General features: G+C 51.1%; 8 protein-coding genes across 8 annotated transcripts; 3 read left to right on the plus strand and 5 right to left on the minus strand.

The window, feature by feature from the left end:
• Positions 1 to 3,153: 3,153 nt before the first annotated feature.
• PpBr36_04358 (uncharacterized protein) lies at positions 3,154 to 3,510 on the plus strand (the record flags this gene model as incomplete). The annotated part of the gene is made up of 2 exons (XM_029891519.1): positions 3,154 to 3,300; positions 3,424 to 3,510. 2 exons carry the CDS (start codon positions 3,154 to 3,156, stop codon positions 3,508 to 3,510), a joined length of 234 nt encoding a protein of 77 aa, XP_029750411.1.
• Positions 3,511 to 4,221: 711 nt separating this feature from the next.
• Positions 4,222 to 4,532, minus strand: PpBr36_04359 (uncharacterized protein; the record flags this gene model as incomplete). Its single annotated transcript, XM_029891520.1, has 2 exons — positions 4,222 to 4,284; positions 4,413 to 4,532. The coding sequence occupies 2 exons, from the start codon at positions 4,530 to 4,532 to the stop codon at positions 4,222 to 4,224; spliced, it is 183 nt and encodes a 60-aa protein (XP_029750412.1).
• Positions 4,533 to 5,402: 870 nt separating this feature from the next.
• On the plus strand, positions 5,403 to 5,950 carry PpBr36_04360 (uncharacterized protein; the record flags this gene model as incomplete). Its single annotated transcript, XM_029891521.1, has 2 exons — positions 5,403 to 5,563; positions 5,860 to 5,950. The coding sequence occupies 2 exons, from the start codon at positions 5,403 to 5,405 to the stop codon at positions 5,948 to 5,950; spliced, it is 252 nt and encodes an 83-aa protein (XP_029749576.1).
• A 2,612-nt stretch (positions 5,951 to 8,562) lies between these two features.
• PpBr36_04361 (uncharacterized protein) lies at positions 8,563 to 10,902 on the minus strand (the record flags this gene model as incomplete). Its single annotated transcript, XM_029891522.1, has 1 exon — positions 8,563 to 10,902. The coding sequence occupies one exon, from the start codon at positions 10,900 to 10,902 to the stop codon at positions 8,563 to 8,565; it is 2,340 nt and encodes a 779-aa protein (XP_029749575.1).
• A 1,039-nt stretch (positions 10,903 to 11,941) lies between these two features.
• Positions 11,942 to 14,529, plus strand: PpBr36_04362 (uncharacterized protein; the record flags this gene model as incomplete). The annotated part of the gene is made up of 4 exons (XM_029891523.1): positions 11,942 to 12,085; positions 12,176 to 12,773; positions 12,844 to 14,276; positions 14,350 to 14,529. Exons 1-4 carry the CDS (start codon positions 11,951 to 11,953, stop codon positions 14,527 to 14,529), a joined length of 2,346 nt encoding a protein of 781 aa, XP_029749574.1. The 5' UTR covers positions 11,942 to 11,950.
• Positions 14,530 to 14,991: 462 nt separating this feature from the next.
• On the minus strand, positions 14,992 to 15,351 carry PpBr36_04363 (uncharacterized protein; the record flags this gene model as incomplete). The annotated part of the gene is made up of 1 exon (XM_029891524.1): positions 14,992 to 15,351. Exon 1 carries the CDS (start codon positions 15,346 to 15,348, stop codon positions 14,992 to 14,994), a length of 357 nt encoding a protein of 118 aa, XP_029749573.1. The 5' UTR covers positions 15,349 to 15,351.
• An 829-nt stretch (positions 15,352 to 16,180) lies between these two features.
• On the minus strand, positions 16,181 to 17,324 carry PpBr36_04364 (uncharacterized protein; the record flags this gene model as incomplete). Its single annotated transcript, XM_029891525.1, has 2 exons — positions 16,181 to 16,742; positions 16,807 to 17,324. The coding sequence occupies 2 exons, from the start codon at positions 17,322 to 17,324 to the stop codon at positions 16,181 to 16,183; spliced, it is 1,080 nt and encodes a 359-aa protein (XP_029749572.1).
• Positions 17,325 to 20,803: 3,479 nt separating this feature from the next.
• Positions 20,804 to 22,780, minus strand: PpBr36_04366 (uncharacterized protein; the record flags this gene model as incomplete). Its single annotated transcript, XM_029891526.1, has 4 exons — positions 20,804 to 21,453; positions 21,541 to 22,260; positions 22,346 to 22,435; positions 22,537 to 22,780. The coding sequence occupies 4 exons, from the start codon at positions 22,778 to 22,780 to the stop codon at positions 20,804 to 20,806; spliced, it is 1,704 nt and encodes a 567-aa protein (XP_029749571.1).
• Positions 22,781 to 24,244: the final 1,464 nt, after the last annotated feature.

The following is a 24,244-nucleotide window of genomic DNA, read 5'->3' on the forward strand; positions in this document are numbered from 1 at the left end:
GACCACCACCAACGCATCCTCTCCTGGAACTTCAGCTACGCAATGCTTAGCATCTTGCCCGAATCTGTTGCAACTTTCGCACATCCACGGCACCGTTTCATCAAAAAGCAGCCAGGTCATTGAACAGTTCGACACCCAATTATCCATGACGCGAAACGCGGTTGTTGCTTGTCACGATTCAATCGGATCCTCGAATGCTCTCTCGGCTACCCTGCCACCATCTGCACCTCGCCTCCCCCACAGTCTACCGTCTCCTGTTGTTCCGTCAGGAATGTGCTCCTTGGTGGGCCCTCTTGCCTTGGGCTCGGCACCAACTGTCACAGTGAACGTCGCGTCTTCGTGCTTGTATCAAGCCTCTACGATGTACTGCTGCGTGTGGCTATTTACTGTGACAATCGGCCTCGTCCGACCGGCTCTCGCATCAAGGGAATGGGATTCGGAACTTAACCCTAAGTTCTATCGTGGTTCACATGTCTTGCACCTCACGAGTCAGTTCACGCCCGCCTTCTACGCTACTGCCCATCTCTGCAAACGTTTCCCAAGGCCGCTGAAAAGTGGTCGCTGAAGCTGAGCGGGTCCGGCAACAGCCGAAGGGCATCAGGGAGAACGTCTAGGCACCATGTCGGTGGGCAACTGGCGCGGCTATGAGTCTATTTGGTAAGAACCTCTGGTCTGAGGGTCACTCGTCAGCTTCGCCACCTCGAGTTGAGTACTCTGGTCGTCAACGGACTGCCTTTGGTCAAGAATGAAAACAACTTGGTTTGGATGAGGAGATGTCCAGTCGCGAGCAGCTTTGAGAGGGTGAAACCTCGAACTGGAAGTAACAGCGATGCTGTGCTGCCTCTGCCGAGGTGGCCTGTTACATCGACTGCGGCTGCACTGGGAAGGATGCAATATTGGCTCTTAGACGATCAGTCTCCTGAATATTTCAACAAGACTGCCGCTGATTCATCCTGCCGGAATCACTTGAGCTGAAGCCTTGGCTTCAAGCTACTTGTGAGCAGGAATCATTTGGCAAATACACGGAAATGTTCGCTGGAACTGATATTACGCTGCCACGCTTGTCACATCCTCGGTACCCAACTTGGCGCAGTTTCTTCCCAGACTCGTCATTGTACATCCAACCTCATCTGCCATTCGTCAACTCATCCTCCAGGGCTGCATATGGCTAGACATCTATCGAGTCCACATTGTACCAATCTCTGCATTGGAGTCTAGGCCAGGTGCATTAACCTTGCGCAGTGGGCTGGGTCCCACTACGCATAGGACGCCACAACCGCAGCCGATTCCTTCGGGATGAAAGTTGCGCCCCCATCGGGAGTTTTTGTGGATGTTTTTCCCCCTCTCACAAGCCGCTACGTCTTGGCGAAAACGAAAAACTAGTCCCCGTTGGCAGTGCATCTATATACCTACACGGAGAGAGCAGACGTGTGTGACGATCCCGGGCCTCTTCGACCAAAGCGATATGAGTGGGGTTCTTTGACTTGGTTGCGTGATCCGGTAGCCTCAATGTAGAGGTTCAGGTTGCATCGGGACTGCGGCAAGTTGCGGCGCGAAGTCTGGCCAGGAGAGTTTTACGGTGCAAATGTTGCATGGTCTGGACTTGGCTGCCAGGAAGACTACCCTACATACCTGAACAAAGAGCCCAAATTGATCAGAAGCAATTTTTTCCGGGACCCATCTCGAGTTGGAGTCAAAGTCTTGTACTTGTCTGGAACGCTGACGGTCTAACCGGGTGTTTGGGTCTAGGTCACAGTTGAATGGCTAGCTGCAGGCTTATGCAGACGGGAGACATGGGTGCGTCAGTTGATAGGCGACCCAGGCTGTCCTCTCTCCAGGAATGGCGAGGGGACAGCCCCCTAGTTTTCCTGGGGATAAGTACCCTCCGCCCATTCCTTGCGGCTAATGCCAATTGTTAACTTGTCGCGATACTAACTTCCATGTAGTGCACCTACCCTGACATGCTTAAGGAGCTTCAGATATCGGATTTAATTACCCATTGCAGTCCAGTTAAGGTAATCGGTGAAATGAAAGCTTATCCTTGGTAAGTCTGTGGTTGCTTCAAACTGTCATCGCCGCTGTTTTCTGAGTCGTCGAGGAGCCGTCATCAACGCGGGGAAGGTGTGCTGTTCATAGCAAATATACAACACAAATTATGAAGCCGAATAAAGGCCATATAAAGACAATGGTTACATTGTCGGCGTTTTGTCTCTGGATTGCTTAACAGAAATTGGTTCACTAGTTCCTCAGGAACCAATTATAGCATTGCCCCAGTCATTTGAGACCTGGTATGCTTCAAAGTCTTGGCTGCTTTAACCCATTAAACTTTATCTTTGAAACAGGCTACCCAATTTCTTAGTCGTAATAAGGAGAAGACGAAACGTTAGACTTCTTACGAAGGTTGCAGGCGTAAATAGGGAGCTATAGGCCGATCCTTTTAAACTGGTCGATAACCCGCCCTGTTAATTGATAAGCGCTTCTAAAGGTAAGCATTTATGTGTCTTTGAGTTTGCAGTGCAGAGAAAAAAAATCTGGGCCGCTTAGGATTGCCATTAACTCATTCATAGATGAATGAGAAAGACCTCTGTGAGAATTTTGAGGCTGGGGGACTTGGGACGGAGATTCTAGATAAATAAAACACTCAGCATTTAAGCCTCGTATACGATTGTTACTTGAGAAGGTTGACAAGGGTAAAAACCCATTAAGATCAACTGATTGGTATATTCTTGTCATTTAAGAGACTAACATAGTGGGCTTGTAAGAGCAAGACCTTGCTGATGCCGACAACGCAGGGTGAAGACCACGCGGCAGCAGGGACTAGGCGCGCTTGTCGTCCTCGTTTCAAGTCCCAGGGGCCTGGTCCGTGATAGGAGGCTGACTTGTTCCCAAACCGCGGAAATGCCTGCCTCTTCTGCTGTGGGTGTCCTTTTTTTCTTCTCCTTTTGTCTGTCGCCAAGCGCGAAGAGGTGAGGTGTATATAAGAACTAGATAAATCCCACAGTCTGGGTGGGTTGGCTTGTTGTATCTGTCACATAATCTCTATCTATATACACACACACACACACACACACACACACACACACCCAAAAGAAGCTATATAATACAACATTGTATTCATTACCATCTCACTCTATCCCTATAAAGCAGTTCAAGATGAAGGTCACCATGGCAGCTCTCACCCTCTTTGCCACCGTGGCTTTGGGCGCCAACACGACTTCTCTTTGCAAATCTATTCAAGGCACCGCGCTTCAGGATAATAGCATCTGTACTTCAGCTGGCGGCAAGTCTCTAGGCAAGGGAGTAAGTTTGGCCCTTTCACGGTTATTATCGGGTCCGGTGGAGGGGGTTTGCTTGTTAAAAGCACGAGAAAAGAAAAAGAAAAGAAAAGCTAACAAATCCATATAGATCTGTTGTTTCGATCAGAATAATTTGAGAATCAAGATCGATTACGAGGCTGCCTGCGACGACAGATCGGCCACGGCCACGCCTACAGGCGAGGCTTGCAGCTAAAGGCAGGTAAAATTGGTAAGGGGGAGGGGATCAGTTGAAGGATGGAGTTTGGTATTTCAGGTAAATAACCGTTACTCTTACTGTACAGCTATCAAAATAAAATAATGATATAAGTCTAGTTCTAGACTAGATACTTCCAGATACATATCCCACTAGGTACACGGAGCATGTGATATGGGTATCCAAGGTATAAGTGCTGTACGTAGGTAAGATAGCCGTCCGCCCACTTGGGCAAACCCCTGCGACCTGTGAGTTGAGATCCATATTTTGACAGTTGGATGTGGTCCCAAATGCAGAAGGTGGACTGGGTTGTGTGTTCCCGGTCGAATTCCAGTGTAGGCGCTTCATGCTGCCAAGGAAACAACTGCCGACATGTGCGAACGGCTTTGTAATAAAACGGCCGGTCTTTTCATCACTGAAGCGCCGTGCCCGCTTGTCAAATTGGGTGGCTCTCTTGTTGTTTGCCACATCCCCCACGTGGGAGAAGAAAAAAAAAGTATTATCTCTCATACATTCTTTTGCCTGATACAGAATCTAGGTTTGGATAAAGTACCGGGCAGGAAACCCGACCTATTACAAATTAAAGCCCCCCCACCCCTCATTATTATCGTAACTTGTATGCTTTACATGAGTGTGCGTTCCGTGTACCTCTGTGTCATATGGGTAAGTTTTCTTTTTCATTTTGTTTTGCTGCATGGTTCTCCGCAGCTTTTATTTCCTCGGCGATTGCTTTTGTTTGCGTTTCTCGGTCTCGTTTATCTTGCGGCCCGCAACCTAGTTTGCCATGGGAGTAGCCCAACAGGGTTGAGACTTTGTCAATAACACGACTGGAACTTTTTTTTTTTTCCTTTTTGTTTTCTATTTCCAAGGCAGAAAAGGTTTCGGGGTACGTGGGTGCTTACCGTGCACTCTTGACAGTACCTGTTCTCGACGTAGTTATAATTGTAACAAGGATCGTGGTTGTCAAAATAGTTTTTGCAGTTGTACTGCCAGAACTGTCCTGGAGGCGGTCCAGAGGTCATAGCGGCTTATTTCAAGTGAAAAAGAAAAACAGAAAAGCGTGTTGATAGTTCACAAGAGCGGGCCCACCAAGATTACAAGTACTTGATGAGAATGACTTCAAGACAAGGCAACTTGTTTTGAGGGGAAGGTTTCTTGCTATACAGAGAACCGGCTCGGTGAGAGGTATGGGATAAATCGCCAGGGAGCGGTAGTGTCAGGGAAGCCCATCTCACATATTTATAAACATAAACAAAGCTTGAAGATTTCTCCATTCTGCGTACGGCAGCTTCCGTGTAATATTGATGCATGTAGACGTTTCGGGACACCTTTTCATGAGGGAGCAAGTCTATGCCGCACCGAGAGCCAGCTTGGCGCGGATCGGTGCAGCACTCTCCCCGCTCCGTTCTCCTTCTCAAAACTAGGTCTGGCTCCGTATACTGGGTACCAAAAGTGAGAGTAAAAGAGAGAGAGAGGGGGGGCACTATTTTGATAGGTTTTTGTTTCTACTTTTGGAAAGATTTTATTTTTTTGGGTTAGAGGATGCAGGAGCGCAAGCGGAGACGCGACGGTTTATATGTGAAGATGGCGACATGGTAACCATGGATCGCACGAGCAGTTGAGTAAAATTACAGGTTAGGCGTTAACTTCACTGACCGGCTCATCCGAAAGATGCGGGCAAAAAGGCTATAGAAATTGCAGGTCAAATGCGACATGCTTCGGAATCTGACCCGTATAGTGTCAGTCAGGGAAGGCGAGAGGCCTCTGATTTAAATGGTTTGTATACTCCGATGTTACTCACACCGTCCAAGTTTGAGTCACGTTTTCCCAGTTTCCCGTCTATTTTTTTTTTTTTTTGTCATCTTGATATGAAATAAACATTGCTCCATAATATGTCAATGAGCAAAACAAACTGTGGATACTCGACCATCACCTCAGAGCAATACGGTGATACCGTCTTACCTCTCGCTCCATCGGCCGGTCTCCGAAGAGAATCTCTCATTAGGGATAGAAGCCCGTACCACACTTTAGTCCCCGGTGCATACCTAGTTGGGTATGTATGTATGTGGGTAGGTATGTAGGTAAGTAGGTCACTGATACGTACTTTGTACGAACTACATACCAAGAAGAGTGAGTGAGGGCTTTGTCACAAGTTGAAATCACCGCGAGTTTCCCCGAAGTTAAGCATGGGTGAGCATGGAGGTTCTTGGGGATTTTTCATCTTCAAATACATTTTTTTTTTTTTTTTTTTTTGTTTACCATTAAATTTCCCTCGCACCACAAATGATTGTCTCCTCTCCATTATTTGCCTGCCGCCTCGTTTACACATTCAAAAGCGGTAATGAATAGGCCACGCGAATGCCAGGCCAATACGAAATTCGTCGCCGAGAAAGGTCTAGCCAAGGGGAGATTCTCCACCTTGGAAAAGGGATCCAGTTAATACCCGCAAACCTGGACCCTGGGACCTAGAGGCCTTGGCAGAACTAACACGCCGTGTGCAGCTGAGAGCGTTCATTGCCTGCATTTCTCGGTTATCTTCCACCATGTCCAAGGCTCCTTTCCCTGCTTCCTGAGGGGCGTTGTCGGTGTGCCGAGCCTTGCACTGGGTGGGAGGGCTGCCAAACGACGCACAATAGGCAAAAACCAGCTAATCTAGTAGGCTGACCACGCATATTCGAAGCCAGGCCTGGTTCCGTGCCCTGTCATGTTGCAGAACCAGTAAGTCGAGACCATGCATGATCAAAAAAAGAGAGGTGGGCGATCTAAAACATGCCATCTCTCCCCTCCTGGAAACCATGTCGGTCATTCAAATCGTGATCCAGTAACCGAAAAAAAAACTCCTTTCGAGGCAAGAAGGCAACCACCTCGCATGCATAGACACGTCAACAATCTTGACCTTTTTTTTTTTTTTTTTTTTTTTTTTTCCTCCCTTCCCCCCTCATCCCGCATCTCGAGCCAACGGCCTTTGTTAATTGTCCGCTTTCCCGGCCATTGTGGCTTGTTGCCCATAGTGAAGATCACTGCTGGGGGAGGGTCGCACCCATTTAGGGAAAAAGAAAAACCGTCAACTATAACATGGTTCCAGGCCTTTCCAAGATTTCTGCAAGTCGCCCAAAACGGATTGCGTATTGTGTATTCTCCAAAAGCGGGCTGTATTAGACGGGGCGACGATCTGTTCCTCCTTATGGCTAGGTCGTTATACAGATGACACCCATCTGATGGAGCCTAACGCGGAGGTGATGCGCACAAAATTGTCTACCACGCAGCCACGCACAGCCATGCAACCGTTTGACCATGAGAAGTTAGAACCATGGTTCATGCCCGGCACGGGAAGTTCAAAAGTCTCCATGCTGACCAAGATATGGTATGTGATTGAACCCGCGCGGGGCTTTTGTTTTTTTTCTTTCTGTACCAGAGAAGAGATGGGTACGGTACCCTAACCGAGATTTTGAAGCAAGATCAACTTCAACCTTCACCTGGATCTCCAGTCGCAATACTCTCTTCTCGGCCAAGTGCAGCCAGACAAACATGTGGATTCCCACTTGCCTAGATGTTGGAATAGCGCGAGCAGTCAGGCTCCCTTCAGCTCCGTCGTCGTCATCACTCCAAGGAAAGTTCATGACCCAAGATTAGAAATTAATCAGCATGCTGCATAAGGCACCACTAGGCGGTGGACTGTTGTGGAGTGTTGTTGATGTTTTCCGAAAGGTCGCATATCTGGGCGAATAAGCGAGACTGACGACCTGTTCCCGGCATAGTTAGTATGGAACCTCTTTGACCCGGGTCGGTTCATGTACATTACCCACATAATGTATAGCATAGTAGCACACATACACACACACACACACACACACACACACACAAAGAGTACACACATACACATACATGCATGCATTTTACACACCCTGCCTATCCCATATAGTCCTGCGTCCGTGCGGATGTGTCGTCCGGTAGCGAACCGAGCCCTTGAAACCAAACCCGCCCTGCACGTCGGATAGCCAAGATGTAGCAAACGACTAGCGGTAAACAAAGCCGCCATCCCCTCTGCTTGTAATTTGGGGGCTCGTTACATCCAAAAGCCGCTGTAAACTGAAGATAAACCCGGTCCGGCCAAGTGAGGCAATGGCTGGACGGCTCGGTTCCGATTGCTCACTGGCAGGCTATCTGTTGGCCTCCGATGGTGTACCGTACCCACTCACTTGCGCGGATAATACGTCGTGGGAGAGAAAAAAAAAAAAAAAAAAAAAAAAAAAAAAAAAAAAAAANAGACGTTTCTCATCGAGATGCCCAGAAACATATCTATGGTCGAAGCCACGTGTCTGTCAGCAAATGCACAGCTGCAACCCCTCCAAAAACAAAGAGGACGCCGCTGATACAACACAGTATATCTTGGGGTTGTGTTGTCTGTCATTCATGGCTTCTCTTTTGCTGGGAATATGCTATTCTTCAGTGAGCCTACTAATATCTACAAAGCCCTATGAATCTCGAAGCAATATCACGAAGAAGCAAAAAAGAGTTTCACTCACAAGCTGGTATACTGCGCACTTTCTCCATCTGTGAATGTTATAAATAATAACCTTAAACACCTATAGTTGCTTTTTCTATTGGTTGATAGTAAGTCAGGGCCTAAAGCCGGGCCCAAAACCCGGGGATCCAATCGCGAACATTTGTGACCTTGCCATGCACGTTGTAACACAGATAAGTGACGGCTTATGCGGTAAGCAGCATGTGACAGGCTGCGGTGGACCGCGCAGGCTGAACCACTGATCAAATTCATGGCAACATATGCACAAAAAGCTTTCTATAGAGAAGAAATATTAAACCATGGGGATGACAAGATTAGGTTCGATTCAACAAAACATTTGCAGGGATATCTCTATCGGACAAACCAGCTTGACCATGGGAAGGTACACTTGGTTTCCAACTCAACCTAGTCTCGTTTATCGGTCTACACCAAGGGTTGCCGTATCTGGTTGTGGAGCAAGCCTTTGTTCTTGATCAACCGGAGCTTCTGTCCCGCTTCCAAACTTGAGTGCAGATAGCCAGGAATCACTAACGCCTGGAAGATGCACCCTGGGCTCCTCTTGACGCCTCTCGCCTCTTCATCTTCTCCACGACTGATTTCAGAGCCCTCTTCGCCTGGTCATCCTCGAAATTGTCCAAGTCATAATAGTTTGGCGCGATGTCGATTAACCACTCAGGCCGAATGCCGGTAACCGTGCGAATGTACTGCTTCGATGTGAGGACAAACTCATGGTAGAGCACCCACTCATAGTCAGTCGTAAGAACGGAGCTTGGGTGTAGCATGACGTTTTGGTTGTCCTTGATGGTGTGGTAGACCTTTCCACTGGTTTCACGTAAAGCAACCTGCATGAAGAAACCAGCGACAAGGCAGCGGCGGATGTTGGTGTAGTAGTTCTTGTCAGTGAAAGGTGTGCTGACAAGCTCCAGGTCCTGGCGCTCCATGATGCCCTTGAGCTGCGCGCGAACGTTGTCTGCACTGCTCAGGTGCCTATAAGACAGGAAGTGCTCGTGGCACCATTTCTTCATGTCTGTACCCTTGTTCATCTCGCTCTTGAAGGCATGATAGGCATTGAGCAGCGTCAAATGGTCTCCTTCCATGTGCTTGAAGTGCTCCTTCATCTCATCAGCACGCTTGCGGTTGTTTGCTGGCCTCATGAAGACCTGAGGCACGGACAGGAGCGAGGTGATAGACAACATCTCGTTGGAGCAATAAAACTCGGGGGATGAGACTAGCATGACTGCCAGCGCCGGGTCCAGGGGATACTCCGAGGCCATGTGGCCCAGATCAGTGAGATCACCGTCGTCGTTCAGGCAAGACAGATAATTGAGCTCTTCCAGCGCTCTCATCATTGTCTCGGGGGCTGGAGGATCCATAAAGTCAAAGTGCACCAAGTCATCGACACCAAGCTTCTTTAGTTCCAAAATGGTATTGCTCAGGTTGGACCGCAAGATTTCTGGGTAAGTCTGCTCAATCAGCTCCTTCTTGAAGGCTGCTTCCGTGTACAAGCGGAAGCATTTTCCTGGGCGCGTACGACCAGCACGACCGGCTCGCTGCTGTGCCGATGCTCTTGAGATGGGCGTGACCAGCAGCGACTCGACTCGAATGCGCGCATTGTAGATCTTTTGCTTGCTGAAGCCAGGGTCGACGACATAGACGATTCCATCAATAGTCAAACTGGTTTCCGCAATGTTTGTGGCAACGATACATTTGCGACCAGGCCTGCCACCCTTCTTGAGTGGCGCAGGTGCTGGATTGAATATTTTTTGTTGCTGCTGTGGGGGGAGGGTACCATACAGAGGATAGACATCCATTGGTCCACAGTCTGCATCTCGTATTAACTCGTCGACTTCCAGGCGCACCTTGCGGCAGACGTCCTCGATTTCCTCCTCTCCAGTCAGGAACAGGAGGATATCGCCTTCAGCCTCTGTCGCATGAATTTGCAGCACCGTCCTGACCGAAGCCTCGATGTAGTCACGCTCCGCCTCGGCTGTATAGAAGATCTCGACAGGATGCGTCCGACCCGGGACAGCCAGGATGGGAGCGTCAAAGAAGTAGCGCTGGAATTTGGCAGCGTCAAGAGTAGCAGACATGATGATGATCTTGAGATCGCTGCGCCTGAGCGATAGCTGCTTCAAGAGAGCCATCAGGATGTCTGTGGCCAAGGTTCTTTCGTGGGCTTCGTCGATTATGATGCAGCTGTATCGACTCATGTTCGGGTCGTGGATCGTTTCCCGGAGGAGTTGACCGTCGGTCATGTACTTGAGTATGGTGCTTGGAGTCGTCTTGTTCTCGAAACGAATGCTGTATCCGACCTCTTGCCCCAGCTCGACGTCGAGCTCATCTGCGACACGCTGGGCCACTGACATTGCGGCCACTCGTCTGGGCTGGGTGCATGCAACCATCTTTTTGTTCAAGTGCGGCAGCTCGTCGTAAAGGACATATTGGGGTATTTGGGTCGTTTTTCCCGATCCAGTCTCACCAACGAAGACCATGATCTGCGTCTTGTGGTAGACATCAAGAAACTCTTGCCGATGCTGATGAACAGGGAGATTGCGACGCGTCTTGAGGATTTTGAAATACTGCTGACTGTGTGAGCCGCCAGTGAAAGCATTGGTGTCGGCATCTTCGAGCTTCTCAGCTTGCTTGGCCGTGGTCTCGTGTCGGGTCAGGCCTTTGACCAGTGACGCGAGTGACCCAGACCGGCCGGCACCATCGTCTTCCCCGTTTTCGTTCATGTGAGCAAGGTAAGGGTTATAGCCGTCACTCGTCGCGTCGGATCCCTTGAACCTCTTGTTCTGGGGCGAGTCTGATTCGTCCGCACTTGGTCGCTTATTGGCACCGTTGGAATCTCCCTTCTTTTCAGCCATTATGACAAATTGAAGCGCAGATGAACGCGATTTTGATTCCAGGCTTTTATGCTGAGCGACGCGCGCTAAGCCTGCCTAATGTTGCGGCGAGTGACCGCGATTTCCGTCGTTGTTGCCTCGAGGCGGACGTTTTCGCGAAGCGGCAAAAAGCAAAAAGTTTTGACCGCCTCAGGCAAAGGCGACCATCAAAACTAAAGATAAGCGCGATAAGACCCCACCGGATGATGGATGCGGGGATCGGCTGGCTGTTTTGCTTGATGAAAGCAATTGTTTCGCCGATTCTTTTGACAGCCCGCCCAGGCAAGCTAGTGAGGTGTTTGATCGAGCAACTTCTGAACCTGGTGGCATTTGACTTATATGAACTTATTTGCTTGCGTACCTGCGTACCTACCTATAAGGTATTTGTGCGATAGAATAAGTAAGTCCAAAGTGGAGCATCCGATTAGTCCCTTCCCTACCGGTATTGTAAATTTTCCTCTGGTTCGAATTTCAGCCACCGAAATCATGTTACTCAGTCTTGCCAGATTTGATTGTTGAAGTCATTGCAGCCAGCACTTGAAAGTTTCTCACCATCCTCGCCAAACCGGATGGATTCGACACACGTAGATTGAGTTGCTACTCAACTCACAATAGTCTCAGTCAAGTAGCTGCAACTCCTTTGTTTTGGAATTAATTCCCAAGTGAGATGAACCGTTATTGTATCCCATCCGCCTGTCTGATTGATTGTCGATCGCGGGGTAAACAAAACAGGGCTACTGCCCTGACAATCGTAGACCCTGAATTTCTCTCTTGGCTACTCCCCCGCTGTTTCCAGTCTGCACGGACGGCTGCATGCATTCACGGGCCCGCGTTGCCCTCAATGCCACTGCGAATACCCATTCTTCCAGGTACAGCACCTAACCACTAAGCGACTTTCAGGCTTTCACTGCCCTGAGATCCATCCAATATTACCGTGCAGAGTCGTGCTGAAAAACGGTTTCCTTGATCAAAGCTCAGTAATCGGGGGAGCTTCAATCACGAACAATTTTTGTATGCTAGATTTCATGCAATGTCGTCCTCCGACATGAGCGCAGACTATGAAGCTTTCGATACTGGCCGGCCTGGCTTTGTCATAGGCAACCATGATTCTGGAAGGTGGGATGCTCTAACTGACAACCACCATTCGCATGTTCTCGCTTCCGGTGTAAGTGACTACCTAGTGCTCAAGACTTGTCAAGCTTTGCATATTTTCTTTTTCTCGAAGCTTTCTAACACGGAATTCTCTTGGCTTTAGTTCAACTTTGTCACAGCTCCCGTGACCAACCGCCATTTCCATCAACGGGTTGTGGACTTGTATAACTCTCACGTGAAAGAGACTCAAGAATTTGGCCTGACTGACGCCGAAAAGACCAACCCATCACTTCCTGGTCCTATCATCTCGACCTTGACAGATGATGATACGTCACTCTTCCCCTCATCCTTTGTCTCTGCAGTCATTGCATACTCCAGCCCATGGATAGATTTGTGCTCTGAGGACCCTTTGGTCGCGAATTTGTCGCGCCAGGCCCTTAACCTCGAGGTCGCATATGCCAACTTCTGCGGCGTTCGCAGTATCGTCATCCCTGGACCCCGGAGAGATGACGACGCCAAAGGCATTGCACAGTACGCCCGGGCTATCCAGGAGGCATTCTTGATTGCAACCAGGCTCAACTTCATCATCCACATCCCCATGTATCGGGAGCCAAAACTCGAGGAAACAGAAATGCTGCTTTCTGAAGCTGTTGACATAGAGAACAAAAATTCCGAGAAGAAGGAAATTGACCTGTTTGGCGCCTGGGACACTTGGCACACCATTAGGTCTGTCTGTGATTACAGTGTTAGACTGTTTGTGGGTGAGTGATGTTTAAACTACACAGTAACACGACATATAGCAAAGCCGCAATTGACAAACACTCCATATAGCTTTGAGGATCCCAAAGAGGCTTCCGGAGAAGGAGTTACAAACACGATGGTTTGCGGAACCACTGCATTACTTGACACTTGGGCCCAACACTTTCGAGAAGAACAGGGCTGGTCATCCTTCTCTCAGTAAAAATCATCAAGAGATGATCAACATGTACATGAGGTTGAAGGCCTACCCCTGGTTCATTGTGCACGATCTTGGGCCGTCCAAAGAAGAGCTTACCCGGGCTGAGCAAGCGGGATCAGAGTTCCCAACTTTGGCCGAGGCCGCCAATGGCGACAGCCGGATAGGCAGCAACCCCGAAGTTGCATACCTGAGGCATTTGGAACGTCAGCAGCCCCCTTATGGGAAACTGGAATCGCCAGCTCTCATCAGCTTTCAGGACTGGCTGCAGTCGCCTCTGCAGCCGCTTTCTGATAACCTCGAATCATCCACATACGAGATGTTCGAGGGCGACCCGGTCAAGTATGACCAATATGAAAAGGCCATCACCGAGGCAATGGCAGAGTGGAAACTTCTCAAGAAGCCGACATCAGGCTTCAACAAGGAGACCCAAGAGCCAGAACTTGTGGTGACAGTTGCAGGCGCAGGTCGTGGTCCTTTAGTTACTCGCGTGCTCCGGGCGAGCGCTGCCACGGGTTTCCCCGTACAGCTGTGGGCACTGGAGAAGAACCAAAATGCCTATGTCTACCTGCTGAGGCAAAATGAGAGGGTGTGGGGTGGGAAAGTCCGCGTGATCAAGACGGATATGCGCGAATGGGACGGCATCGTCCCGGTAGGACAGAAAGTAAGTGCCGAAAACCCAGCCGGTTCCGTCGACATCCTCGTCACCGAGCTCCTGGGATCCTTTGGAGACAACGAACTGTCTCCCGAGTGCCTCGATGGTATCCAGCGCCACCTGGCCAAACCACATGGGATTTCGATCCCGCATTCGTACACGGCGCATCTCAGCCCCATTGCGCACCCCAAACTTCATGCAGAGATCTCTAGCCGATCCGTCACGGACCCTAACTCCTACAATACGCCCTGGGTCGTCCGACTCTTTGCCATTGACTTCCTCGCCAGCCGCGGCGTCCCCGGAAAACCGCGGTTTCAGCAAGCCTGGGAGTTTGTGCACCCCGTTCGCCTTCCCTTTGCCGAGAAGTGGGCAGCCGAACACGGTCCCCATAGGAGGCCGATCCGTGGAGGCGGCGGCGCCATGAACCTCTCGTCGGGGCTGAACGAGCACAATGCAAGACACTGTCACTTGACATTCGTCTGCGGCCGGCGGGGTGTGATGCACGGCCTGGCTGGGTATTTCGAGTCGACCCTGTACGCGTCGCAGGTTCAAGGCAAGGAAAAGGAGCTGGTGGAGATCAGCATTTTGCCGGAGCAGATCGACCGGAAGAGCAAGGATATGATCTCTTGGTTCCCGATCTACTTCCCTCTAAATGTGAGCAGTTGCTACTCTTATTACTTACTGTATCTAACCCCAGACACTCTGTGCGAGCTAACACGTCCGACAGAAACCGCTTTACTTCCCTGAGGATGCAGAGTTGGAGGTGAGCATGTGGAGACAGACGGACGACACGAGGGTCTGGTACGAGTGGATGGTCGAGGCGTATCTCTGGGTCAGTCCGACACAGAGGGTGAAGATTGGAGCTTCCGATTTGCACAGCAGTAGAAAGCTAGCATGTTTGATGTGAAGGTCTCGCCCAAAACACCTAGCAATCGAGCATCGGCATTAGGATAAAAAAAAAAAAAAGCTTATATCTGCCGTTTTGTTTTGTTTCCCCCCCTCAAGTATAAAGTCTGCGTTGGTCCGTCACAGAGCTTCCTATTCGTAGATATATCATCACTCTCAGCGAGCAGGTTGTCTCGCCTCATTTTCCCTCAGCATTTTGTGCCTGAACCATCCGTTTCGCATCGCTGTATCGAGAGTTGTCTTGTTTCTCAGAGTGATGTCCCTCAGTCACCGGTATGTCTTGGGATTCCTGCGCCGGCTATATCCCATCCCCGTCCAGCAGCTAAAGAGGCGGTGGCACGGCATGATTCCCCAAGCACAGCACGGCACCCCGAGGCTAAACCCAGAGGATAGTAGAACCGCTTCTGCTTTGTTTTGGGCCGTCACCTCCCCCTCAAACACATCTCTCCCCCAACTCCCTTAATCACTCCATTTTGACGTCGCCGTTCTCGTCGGCCGCCGCGCTCCTGATCCAGAGCACGTTGTTGCACCTGATCAGGATCTGGCCTAGATCGCCCTCGAGCTTTTGATCTATGTACTCCTGGGCATTGCTGAGCTGGATATTCATATAGCTGTCGATGCTGACCAGCCTCCCCTTGTATTCTGTCTCTCCCCACTTCAGACGCACGTAGACGTCCTTGTTGACACTGTTTTGCTCGTGGTGGTTAGTGCTTTTTCCAACCCTTGGTTGCTTTCCGTTTTCATGACCACGGTAGTAGTGGCGGAGGGTGGGCGCGCTAGCGTACAGGTCTTGCAGCATCGGCCGCGGGTTGACTGGCATGAACTGTTTTGTGCGGTCAAGGACGGGCGCAAGTTAGTTGATCGAACGCTTTTTGAAGTTTTTGGTTTAGGGCAAGTTCGGTCAGTCGACGACGGGCCGGGCGCGAGGGAGAAGAGACATACACTCATGTTGGGCGACTTTTTTCTGAATTCAATGCGTGCGTGACGTGGTGCATCGACAAGACGTTTTTGTATCGCCGGTCGCGTTGTCGTGAGCGATTGGGGGATTGTCGCGATCCGGCCGCCAAATTTCTGGCGGGGATGGGCGCTAGGCTGGGATCCATGCTAGCACCCTCTGTTGCGGGGCTATCGGGCACGAGCCACCCAACTACTGTAGGTTAAGTCAGAATTCTCGTAGAGGCTTTCTGCTGATCGATTTAGATTAACCGACGTGCACAATTTTACGGATTGATGGAGCCTGCTTTTCATACCTGAATACATGGCTCTCCTACCACTCATTCAGGCTGCACGTGTACGTTGGTGTGCGTCAATTGGCCTGCTTTTCACCTCCGACGTCCTTAGCTTGCTTACACTTAGCTTGCCTACCTTACACTGGATCCCGCAACGATTTGAGCTTTGGCCAAATATTTCTAGGTGTCTGACCTACCCTGCACTCGATACCAGCGGCCTTTGAGAAAGCTCTAGCACATCATGTGTCACAGGGCAACGCATTGAGGATTGGAAGTTGTCAGGACTTATATCATCAACGGTTCTAATTTCTTTGAGATACTTTGAAGACTAGACAGGGGGTATTAGGAACACTCAAAAGAAAATCTGAGAAGGTCCAAGATAGTACACAGGAGCACTCGAGCTCCTCACGTTCACCACACCAGCTATGAAAGCTGCTTGTAGAACTCAAGAAGCTTCCTCGCACCAGTTTCCCACTGGACATCATTCTGCATGTGGTGTCCAGCCTTGGGCACAACGCAGAACCGCACGCCCTGGCCAGCATCGTCCATGCCACCTTCGCCCGCTAATGGCTCAACATCCTCGACTGCCTCCTGGGCAAGCTTGTCCTCTCCAACCAACTGCAGGACGCCCTGGCGATAATACGACGCCAGTTTCTGCATGATGGGGACGGCCATGATCTTGTCGCCACCTCCGCCCAGTACCAGAATCCGCTGCCTGTCCCACCCACTGATGCCACCAAGTTGTTTCAGCAGACTTTTGGCTTTGACAAAAGGCCTCATCATACTGAAAGGCCAGAGATAGCTCTCGTATGAATTGGAGTGCTGCAAGAAGTTGTTCACGTATGAATCCGAAACCTCATTGCTGAAGAATATGTTCTTTACGAGAACTGGGTGGGAGAGTGGTGAGTTGGAATGCCATCCATGGAGAATCATCCTGAAGGTAAACCAGGGGTCCTCCCGCCACCAATTTATGTAGACGCCCATTCTAGAGGGAGCAGCCCATTAGCAACCAATCAAGGTTTTCGGATTTGTAGTTAAAAGTGACTTACGATCCAAACCCCGGGACTGCGCCTGCAAGCACCAAACCACTAGCGGAGACCAAGCCATCGGAAAGAATCCCCTGCAGGATGCCACCGCCACTGCTGTGCCCTACCAGGACGACCTCGGCGCCCTGCTCGCGCTGCTGGGTCCAACGAATCGCAGCCACGACGTCTTGGGCGAGTGCGCTGCGCGGAGTGAAGAATACCATGCGGAGGTAGCTTGGGTGCCAGCTATTCCCGTGTCCGCGCATAGAAACCGCATAGCATGGGATTCCGTGGGATGATAGGAACCGCATATACTCAAGCCATACCCAGGCACTACCCATTCCTCCATGGACGAAGAACATGGGCTGTCTAGGTGTCGAGGTTGTTGGCGTAGATTCCTCATTTGGAGCAGAGTAGAGAACTTCTATATTGCCCATAGGGGTCTTGACAAAGTGCCGCTCAATCCCGTCAGGAAGGGGTTTCGGCTCTCCAGACGGTTTAGTCCACCGCAGCCAGCGGTAACTAAGATGAAGCCCGACCATGATTGAATGTTGAGTAAGGTTATTTTGGAAGATATTGAAGAGGGTCGGGGAAGATGAGCAATGGTTGTCAAATTAGACAGTGTACAAGTGTGATGTATGCTTAGCAAGAAAACAAAAGAACATCGTGACAATTCAAGGAGGAATCAAGACGTTTAAATTCTAACGGAAATCCTCGTTCACTCGAGCGAAGGAAGACGCTGCTGGCCCGGGCTCGAATTTAGCGCTTGCACATGGCGTATCCGGATCCCTGGAAATTATCGGGAGCTGAACAGCAGCATTCCGGGAACTCCCAGAATCGAAGTCATTCGGCAAACGACAGGGCTGAAACGAATATTGACCGTTGAACGACGGGTTATTTTTACATATGACGCGATGCATGAATTATCGGCATGTCCGCCTGGAGCTGGCAGAGAAAAGGCGTTGTGCTTCTGCCTTTCGCTCGGCTCGATAGGTAGAGTCCCAACCGATTCCAGCCAGGATGCAAAACCGCCAGAGAGAGAAAATTGCAGAGCACGATACAGTGCGCGAACAAGCTCACAGTCATGTCGTTTTGCAACCATTGTTGCTGGTAAACCCGCCGTGGATTCGTACAGTGTATCATGATTATGATACTGTACAAATACCCCTACCGGTCGTGCTCACTTAAAATGGACTCATCATGAGGGCTCACGAGAGCTACTTGGTTTTCATTTCTACCTGCCTTGCGAGTCAATTCCGCATTGTTAAACTTGCAGGTGTATTGGAAATATTGGCAGTTTCGATGTTCTAGCCGCCTAATTGCTCTGTCCTGCCTGGAACCAACTTTGTGCGGAGATTGATTTGGTTATTTTCAAATGCCATCGCAAAACTAAGTACAATTGTCCAGGAGTTTTGAACCAAACAGCTTCATGCGAATCGATCGCTTTGGTTGGGCTTCTATTGAAATTTGTCACTGCCCACTCGGTATAGCCTCATCCAACTAGGAACAAGTCCATAGAACCTCGGCTGAACGGGGCGGGCAAAAAAAAATGGAAGACGCCCAAACCCAAACCTTTACCAGTCCTGACGGTTTGCGTGTGGCCGTCCATGGATGCGTGAGTAAGACCCATCTCGCCATGTTGAATGCTACAAAGGCTAATCAGCTCTTATATACAGGGTCATGGCGTTCTCAACGCAATCTACGCTGCAGTCGCAAACTCTTGTAAGGAGCGTGGCTGGGACACGGTCGACCTTCTCATCATCGGGGGTGACTTTCAGGCCGTCCGCAATGCCGCCGACTTGTCTGTCATGTCGTGTCCAGCAAAGTACCGTACGATAGGCGATTTCCACGAATACTACTCGGGCACCCGCACCGCGCCTTATCTGACCATCTTTACGGGGGGTAACCACGAAGCTGCTTCTCATTCGTGGGAGCTCTTCTACGGCGGCTGGGTTGCCCCGAACATTTACTACCTGGGTCCTGCCAACGTGGTACGCCTGGGTCCGCTGCGCATCGCCGCTTTGGGAGGCATCTGGGCCGGCTACGACTACCGCAAGCCCCACCACGAAAGGCTGCCCTTTAGCGAGTCAAATATCAAGAGCTTCTATCACGTAAGGGAAATGGACATCCGGAAGCTGTTGCAGATTCGCACGCAAGTAGACGTTGGTCTCAGCCACGACTGGCCTCGTGCGGTTGAGAGGCATGGAGACGAAGGCGCTCTTTTCAGGAAAAAGCCCTTCCTCCGGGATGAGTCCAAGGCTGGCACGCTGGGAAACCCCGCGGCCACCTATGTTATGGATCGCCTTCGCCCGGCATACTGGTTTGCATCTCATATGCACTGCAAATTTGCTGCCCTCAAGGTTTATACCGGCGAAACCGCAACGGAGGGCGATGGTGTCGAGGCGAAAAGAGTTGACCCTGGCACTGTCACTCAAGCAAAGGATGTGGCGACTGAGGCTTTAGTCCCTACGATCGAAAATCCTGACGAGATCGACTTGGACATGGATGATGATGATGATGAGGCCGCTGGAGCTGGAACTGGAGCATCAGCTGTCACAAATGGCGAGACGGCAGCGGCAACGGGTCTTGCTAGTGAAAACGTTCCAAGTAAACCAGTGGTCAACCCGGACGCAATCGATCTGGACCTAGACAGTGATGAAACTCAAGACAAAGCCTCAGCACCACCCGGGGATCAGCCGGTGGACGCAGAAGGAAAATCAAAACCACTATTCGCAGAGCAGGCTACGAATGAAGATAACACCACAGCCACAGCAGCCACTTCATTTATCAGCGAGGATATCCGGAACCAACTACCGGCATCGTTCGCTCCCCCTCCCCAGAACGCTCCAACCGAATCCAGGGCGAAACGCACGCCGGGTCAGCCTGTACCTGAAGGTATCACCAATAAAGAAGTGCGCTTCCTGGCCCTTAGCAAATGCCTTCCTGGTCATGACTTCCTCCAACTCTGCGACATAAGCCCCTTGGACCGATCATCAACTGGCTCATCCAACAACACTCCACCCAAGTACAGATTAGAATACGATCCCGAGTGGTTGGCTATCACACGTGCTTTTGCATCAGAGCTGACAATCGGAGACCCCAACGCTCCTGCAACCACCGATCTGGGCGAGGAACACTATAAGCCTTTGATCGAAGCCGAGCGCAAGTGGGTCGAGGAGAACATTGTGGCCAAGGACAAGCTGACAATCCCGGAAAACTTTGTTATCACTGCCCCTCCTCATGTTCCTGGTCAACCTGAAGGCGTGCCGGAACAACCAGACGAATATACAAATCCTCAGACGTCAGCGTTTTGTGAGCTGCTAGGCGTTGAAAACCTATGGGACGCAACGGTTGAGGAGCGCTTGGAGAGAAAGAACCAAGGTCCCCCTCCGGACCAAGGAGGCTTCCGCGGCGGTCGTGGCGGTGGCTCTGGGGGCGGTAGAGGCGGCCGAGGCGGTTTTGGAGGACGAGAAGGACGAGGAGGACGAGGAGGCCAAGGCGGCCGAGGTGGTGGGGGCCGAGGTAGAGGATTTCGTGGCGCAAACGGTGGAAGGGGTCGTTACTAAGGAGCTGGAATATGCTTCTAGTACAGCATCATGGCATGTCCGCAAGTGGTGACAGGATTCTCTCTGTTGCACCAATTTGCCACAAGTTATGGTTTTTGATGATGTCTATGTCTTTTGAAATTACCATATTGCATGTTCGTTGTCTGCCTCGAGAGCAATGCATTGGCTGGAGCTAGTTTTTACGCAGCGAAGTTCTGTAATAAAGGAAATAGGCATAGATGAATGACTGGACGTAAAGATAGTAAGCAAAATAGTTCTTTTGCCAACCCTGAAGGATTTGGAGCGAAGTCGATTTGATAAAGCAACAAAACCAAATTTATGATATCACTATCTGCAGCCGTGCTTACTTTCTAGCAAGTTCATGGTCATACCAAAATCAGGGAACGACAAATCGTAGCCCAAGTGCAAATGGTCCCATTTCCTCATAAGCCTGGTTTCGGAATTCAATCATCCGCCTACCAGTGAGTATGCCAACCCCCGGCTCCTGGAATGGGGCTCTCGAAAGGGTTCGGAGAGTCGGCGATGATATGGATGCCCCTTTCCCTGCCGCCTCTCCCACCGAGACCCAACAAGCGCCCAATCACGTCGGGGCCATACTCATCACCGCTGCCGCCACCGCCGCCGCCGTTCCCGATGCCACCGTTTCCGATGCGGCGATAGTCCTCCCTGATGTAGTGCGTTTCGCAGACCTTTGCGTTATTATTCGAGATGATGCGCCCATTGTAAGTCTGCGGCGGGACGTTGACGGTGCCCCTCTCGCGGCAGCCGTCGACGGCGCAGTTGTGCGCCGAGCAGTAGACCTTGCCGTCGGCGCAGCGGTCGCCGCAGTCGCTGCTGTGACAGCAGTGGTTGCTGCAGTACGACGTCAGGCCGTGGCCGTTGGGCCCGCCGCCGATGGCCATGGCGCCGTCGGGCAGCGTCGCGTGCCGCCGCAGCTCGTAGCACCCATCGGCCGCGCACGTGTGGCCGCCGCAGTACACCGACGGGCTGCCGGGGACGCGCCCGTCACGGCACGTCCGGTGCGCGCACACGTGCTCCTCGCAAAACGCGCTCTCGGCCACGGGCTTCTCCTCGCATCTGGTCCAGTGGCAGGGAACGTAGTAGTCTGTTTTTTTTTTTAGGGGAGAGAATAATAATTTCTTTGTTTAGTTTGCTAATTCGTGTCTGTTGTAGAGGATAGGAGAACACTTACGTCTATCGCATCTTTCATTAACCACATCGTCGTCCACGTAACGATCCCTATTGCACCCTGCCTCGGCGCACCCACGGTGTCTCGCACAGAAGCCGTCGCCGCTCTCGTCCGCCTTGCGCGGGCAATGGCGCCGCTGACAGACGTGCTCCCGGCAGAACTTGGAACCCCCCGCGATCTTCTGGTACCGACACCCGAGGACCTCGCACTCGTGTACGTGGCACCACTGCCCGCCCAGGGCGATGGCGACGCGCGCGTTGCCGCAGCCCGGTGCGACGCAGGCGTGGTCCTGGCAGAAACCGGGCCAGCCGGGGACGCGGTCGCCGGCGGCGTTGGGGCCCACGTTGCCGTGTATCATCGTGGCGCCGGTGGCGTCGTCGGTGCCCGCCAGCCCAATCTGCTGCTTGCTGCAACCAGGGAATCGACAGTAGTGTCGGCCACACAGGGTCGCGTACTCGCCGTTGTCGCGGCGGTGGCAGTGTTGCATGCAATTGGTCGCGCTGCAGTGGCGGTGGTGCTCGCAGAGCCGTCCTGCGCTCCTCGGCGGTCCTTCCCCTGCGCACTCGCTGGTGCAGTGTTCCACCTCGCAGGTGTGCGTTGGGCACCAGCCGACGTTGCGGCCGGAGCGTGGACTGCTGCAACCTTGCTTGCTGCAGCGGTGGTCTGGGCAGCATGAGTGGTCTGTACCCTTTTGGGCACTGCAGTCCGGTGATGCACAGCTGTCTGTGGGGGAGATCGTGGTGAGCACATTTCTAGATTCTTTTGGTGTTTGCCACTAAGAAGCAGACAGTGCCGAGGGTATACTTACGAGCATCGCAATAGTGAAACTTGTCGGGGTCGTTTTTCTTGACAAATCTCATACACCGCATCCCATTGCTATGGTCGTGGCAGGTCAAGTCTATATCCACAGTGATGAGCTGGTCAGTCAAGTGTGTCATGAAGTTACTATATAGGGAAATTGATACCATGTGATGGATACAGAAAGTGTGTGGTGCTTACGCTCGGCACAATAGGGGCTATCCCCAACCATTTGAGCCCCAACACCAAAAGAACTCCAGCGATCATGCTGACCATGGGGCGCCGACACCCGTGGGTTTCTGCACATACGTCCACCCGACATGCTACGACAGTAGCAGCGGGAGCAGTATGCACTCTTGAAGGTAGCCCGGCTCGTTTTGAGTTTGCCATTAAAGCGGTGGCCACAGCTCCGGCAAGGGATTTGAGCTTTTGAGCTGAAGATCATGGCCTCAGTGCAGGTATCTCAAGCCTCCTCGACTTAGTGGTGAGTTCTGTTGTAGCTTTATACCCCCTCAGCTCACCGTCGGGAAGGCTTGATGTTTTTCTGTCCCGTCGGTTTCTTCCCCGTCTTGATTCTCTTGGAATCTTCTCTCTTGGTGGCTCAAGTCCTACAATTTTGATTGTGTTATAATCTCAGAAATCAATGCCGGTTCTTGACTAGCGGCGACTTTGATCAGTAACTTTGTGTGGTCTCTTGGGATTAAGCTGCAGATGTGCTAGACGTGCGAAATATGGCTATAACCGATATTTATTCGTTAGTTTTGCTGTGGCTAGCAGTGTTCTTTGTTATAGCGTTCAATATCTTTGATAATACAACGACTTGGAGTGATGATTAGAGTGGCTGATAGAAAGAATGAGAAAGCAAAGCAGAATCTTTCTCTTGCAGCCCTAAAAATGATAGAAAAATTAGTTTCAATCGCCTTGTATCAGCCCTGGTGATACCCCATCCATCCTGGCGGACAACATCTGCTTGGGTCCAATTTCCAATGGCCACCGATGACGGAAGCCCCTGTGACACGTCCCTAGCAGGCGGCCTCTCAGACCCGTTCAAGGCAAGGTTTTGATTGTTGATTATTACATGTCAGGGCCGAAGCACGTCGCACACTTTGATCGGTCTGGTGGGCTTGCCCTCCTCACCCACCGGTTCCCATTCACTCCATTAAAGTCGTCGAACATAGCGACCCACAGGTATCCGGAATCGGCCGACGCACTGGTTTTCGCACTCCTGATTTTGCGCAAAAAACTTCGTCCAGCGATGGTGGTGATGGTTTACGGGCAACAGGCAGAACCCGTTTGCCTTTTGCGTACCTTGGGCAAAAAAGCAAGGAGGGACACCTGCCCGTCTGAAGAAAGACTCATTCACTTTCCAAGAAACCGGCCCCAAAAAAGGGACACAGCCTCATAATGAGCAGTTGTATCCGTTGAGGCATGCATGTAACCATAGCGAAGCCGTCGGTTCTGGCGAACCAGTATCCGGTATGACTCTATCGTACGACCCATTTCATGTTTTTCCCGCTTGGTCTTGTAATTAGCATAGAAGGCCTTCAAACCATCGGTTGCTTCATCCGATGTGCTCCCAGCGACGGCTTGGCAGCAGACCTTGATGTGCCACGGTTCGCCCTCCAAAAGCAAGATACCGTGTGGTCGAAACCCAACAATGTCAATCTGTCAGCATACAGCCCTCTCGAATAAGAAACGGGCTTTTAGAATTGCAAGTGGAAAAATGGAAACTGCAAGTATGTGACTTGAAGCGCTGACTTTGTGTGACAGGGATAAACATTACCAGCTGCCCATCTACACCAACCCAACATAGTTTGAATCTGGACCGCTTCCTCGTACTTGTCGGATAGGTTGACCGAGTTGAGCCCAGACGCCAAGAAATTATAAAGGCAAAATATCACAAAAGCCT

This window comes from Pyricularia pennisetigena, chromosome 6 (genome assembly GCF_004337985.1).
Source record: "Pyricularia pennisetigena strain Br36 chromosome 6, whole genome shotgun sequence".
Classification (NCBI taxonomy): domain Eukaryota; kingdom Fungi; phylum Ascomycota; class Sordariomycetes; order Magnaporthales; family Pyriculariaceae; genus Pyricularia; species Pyricularia pennisetigena.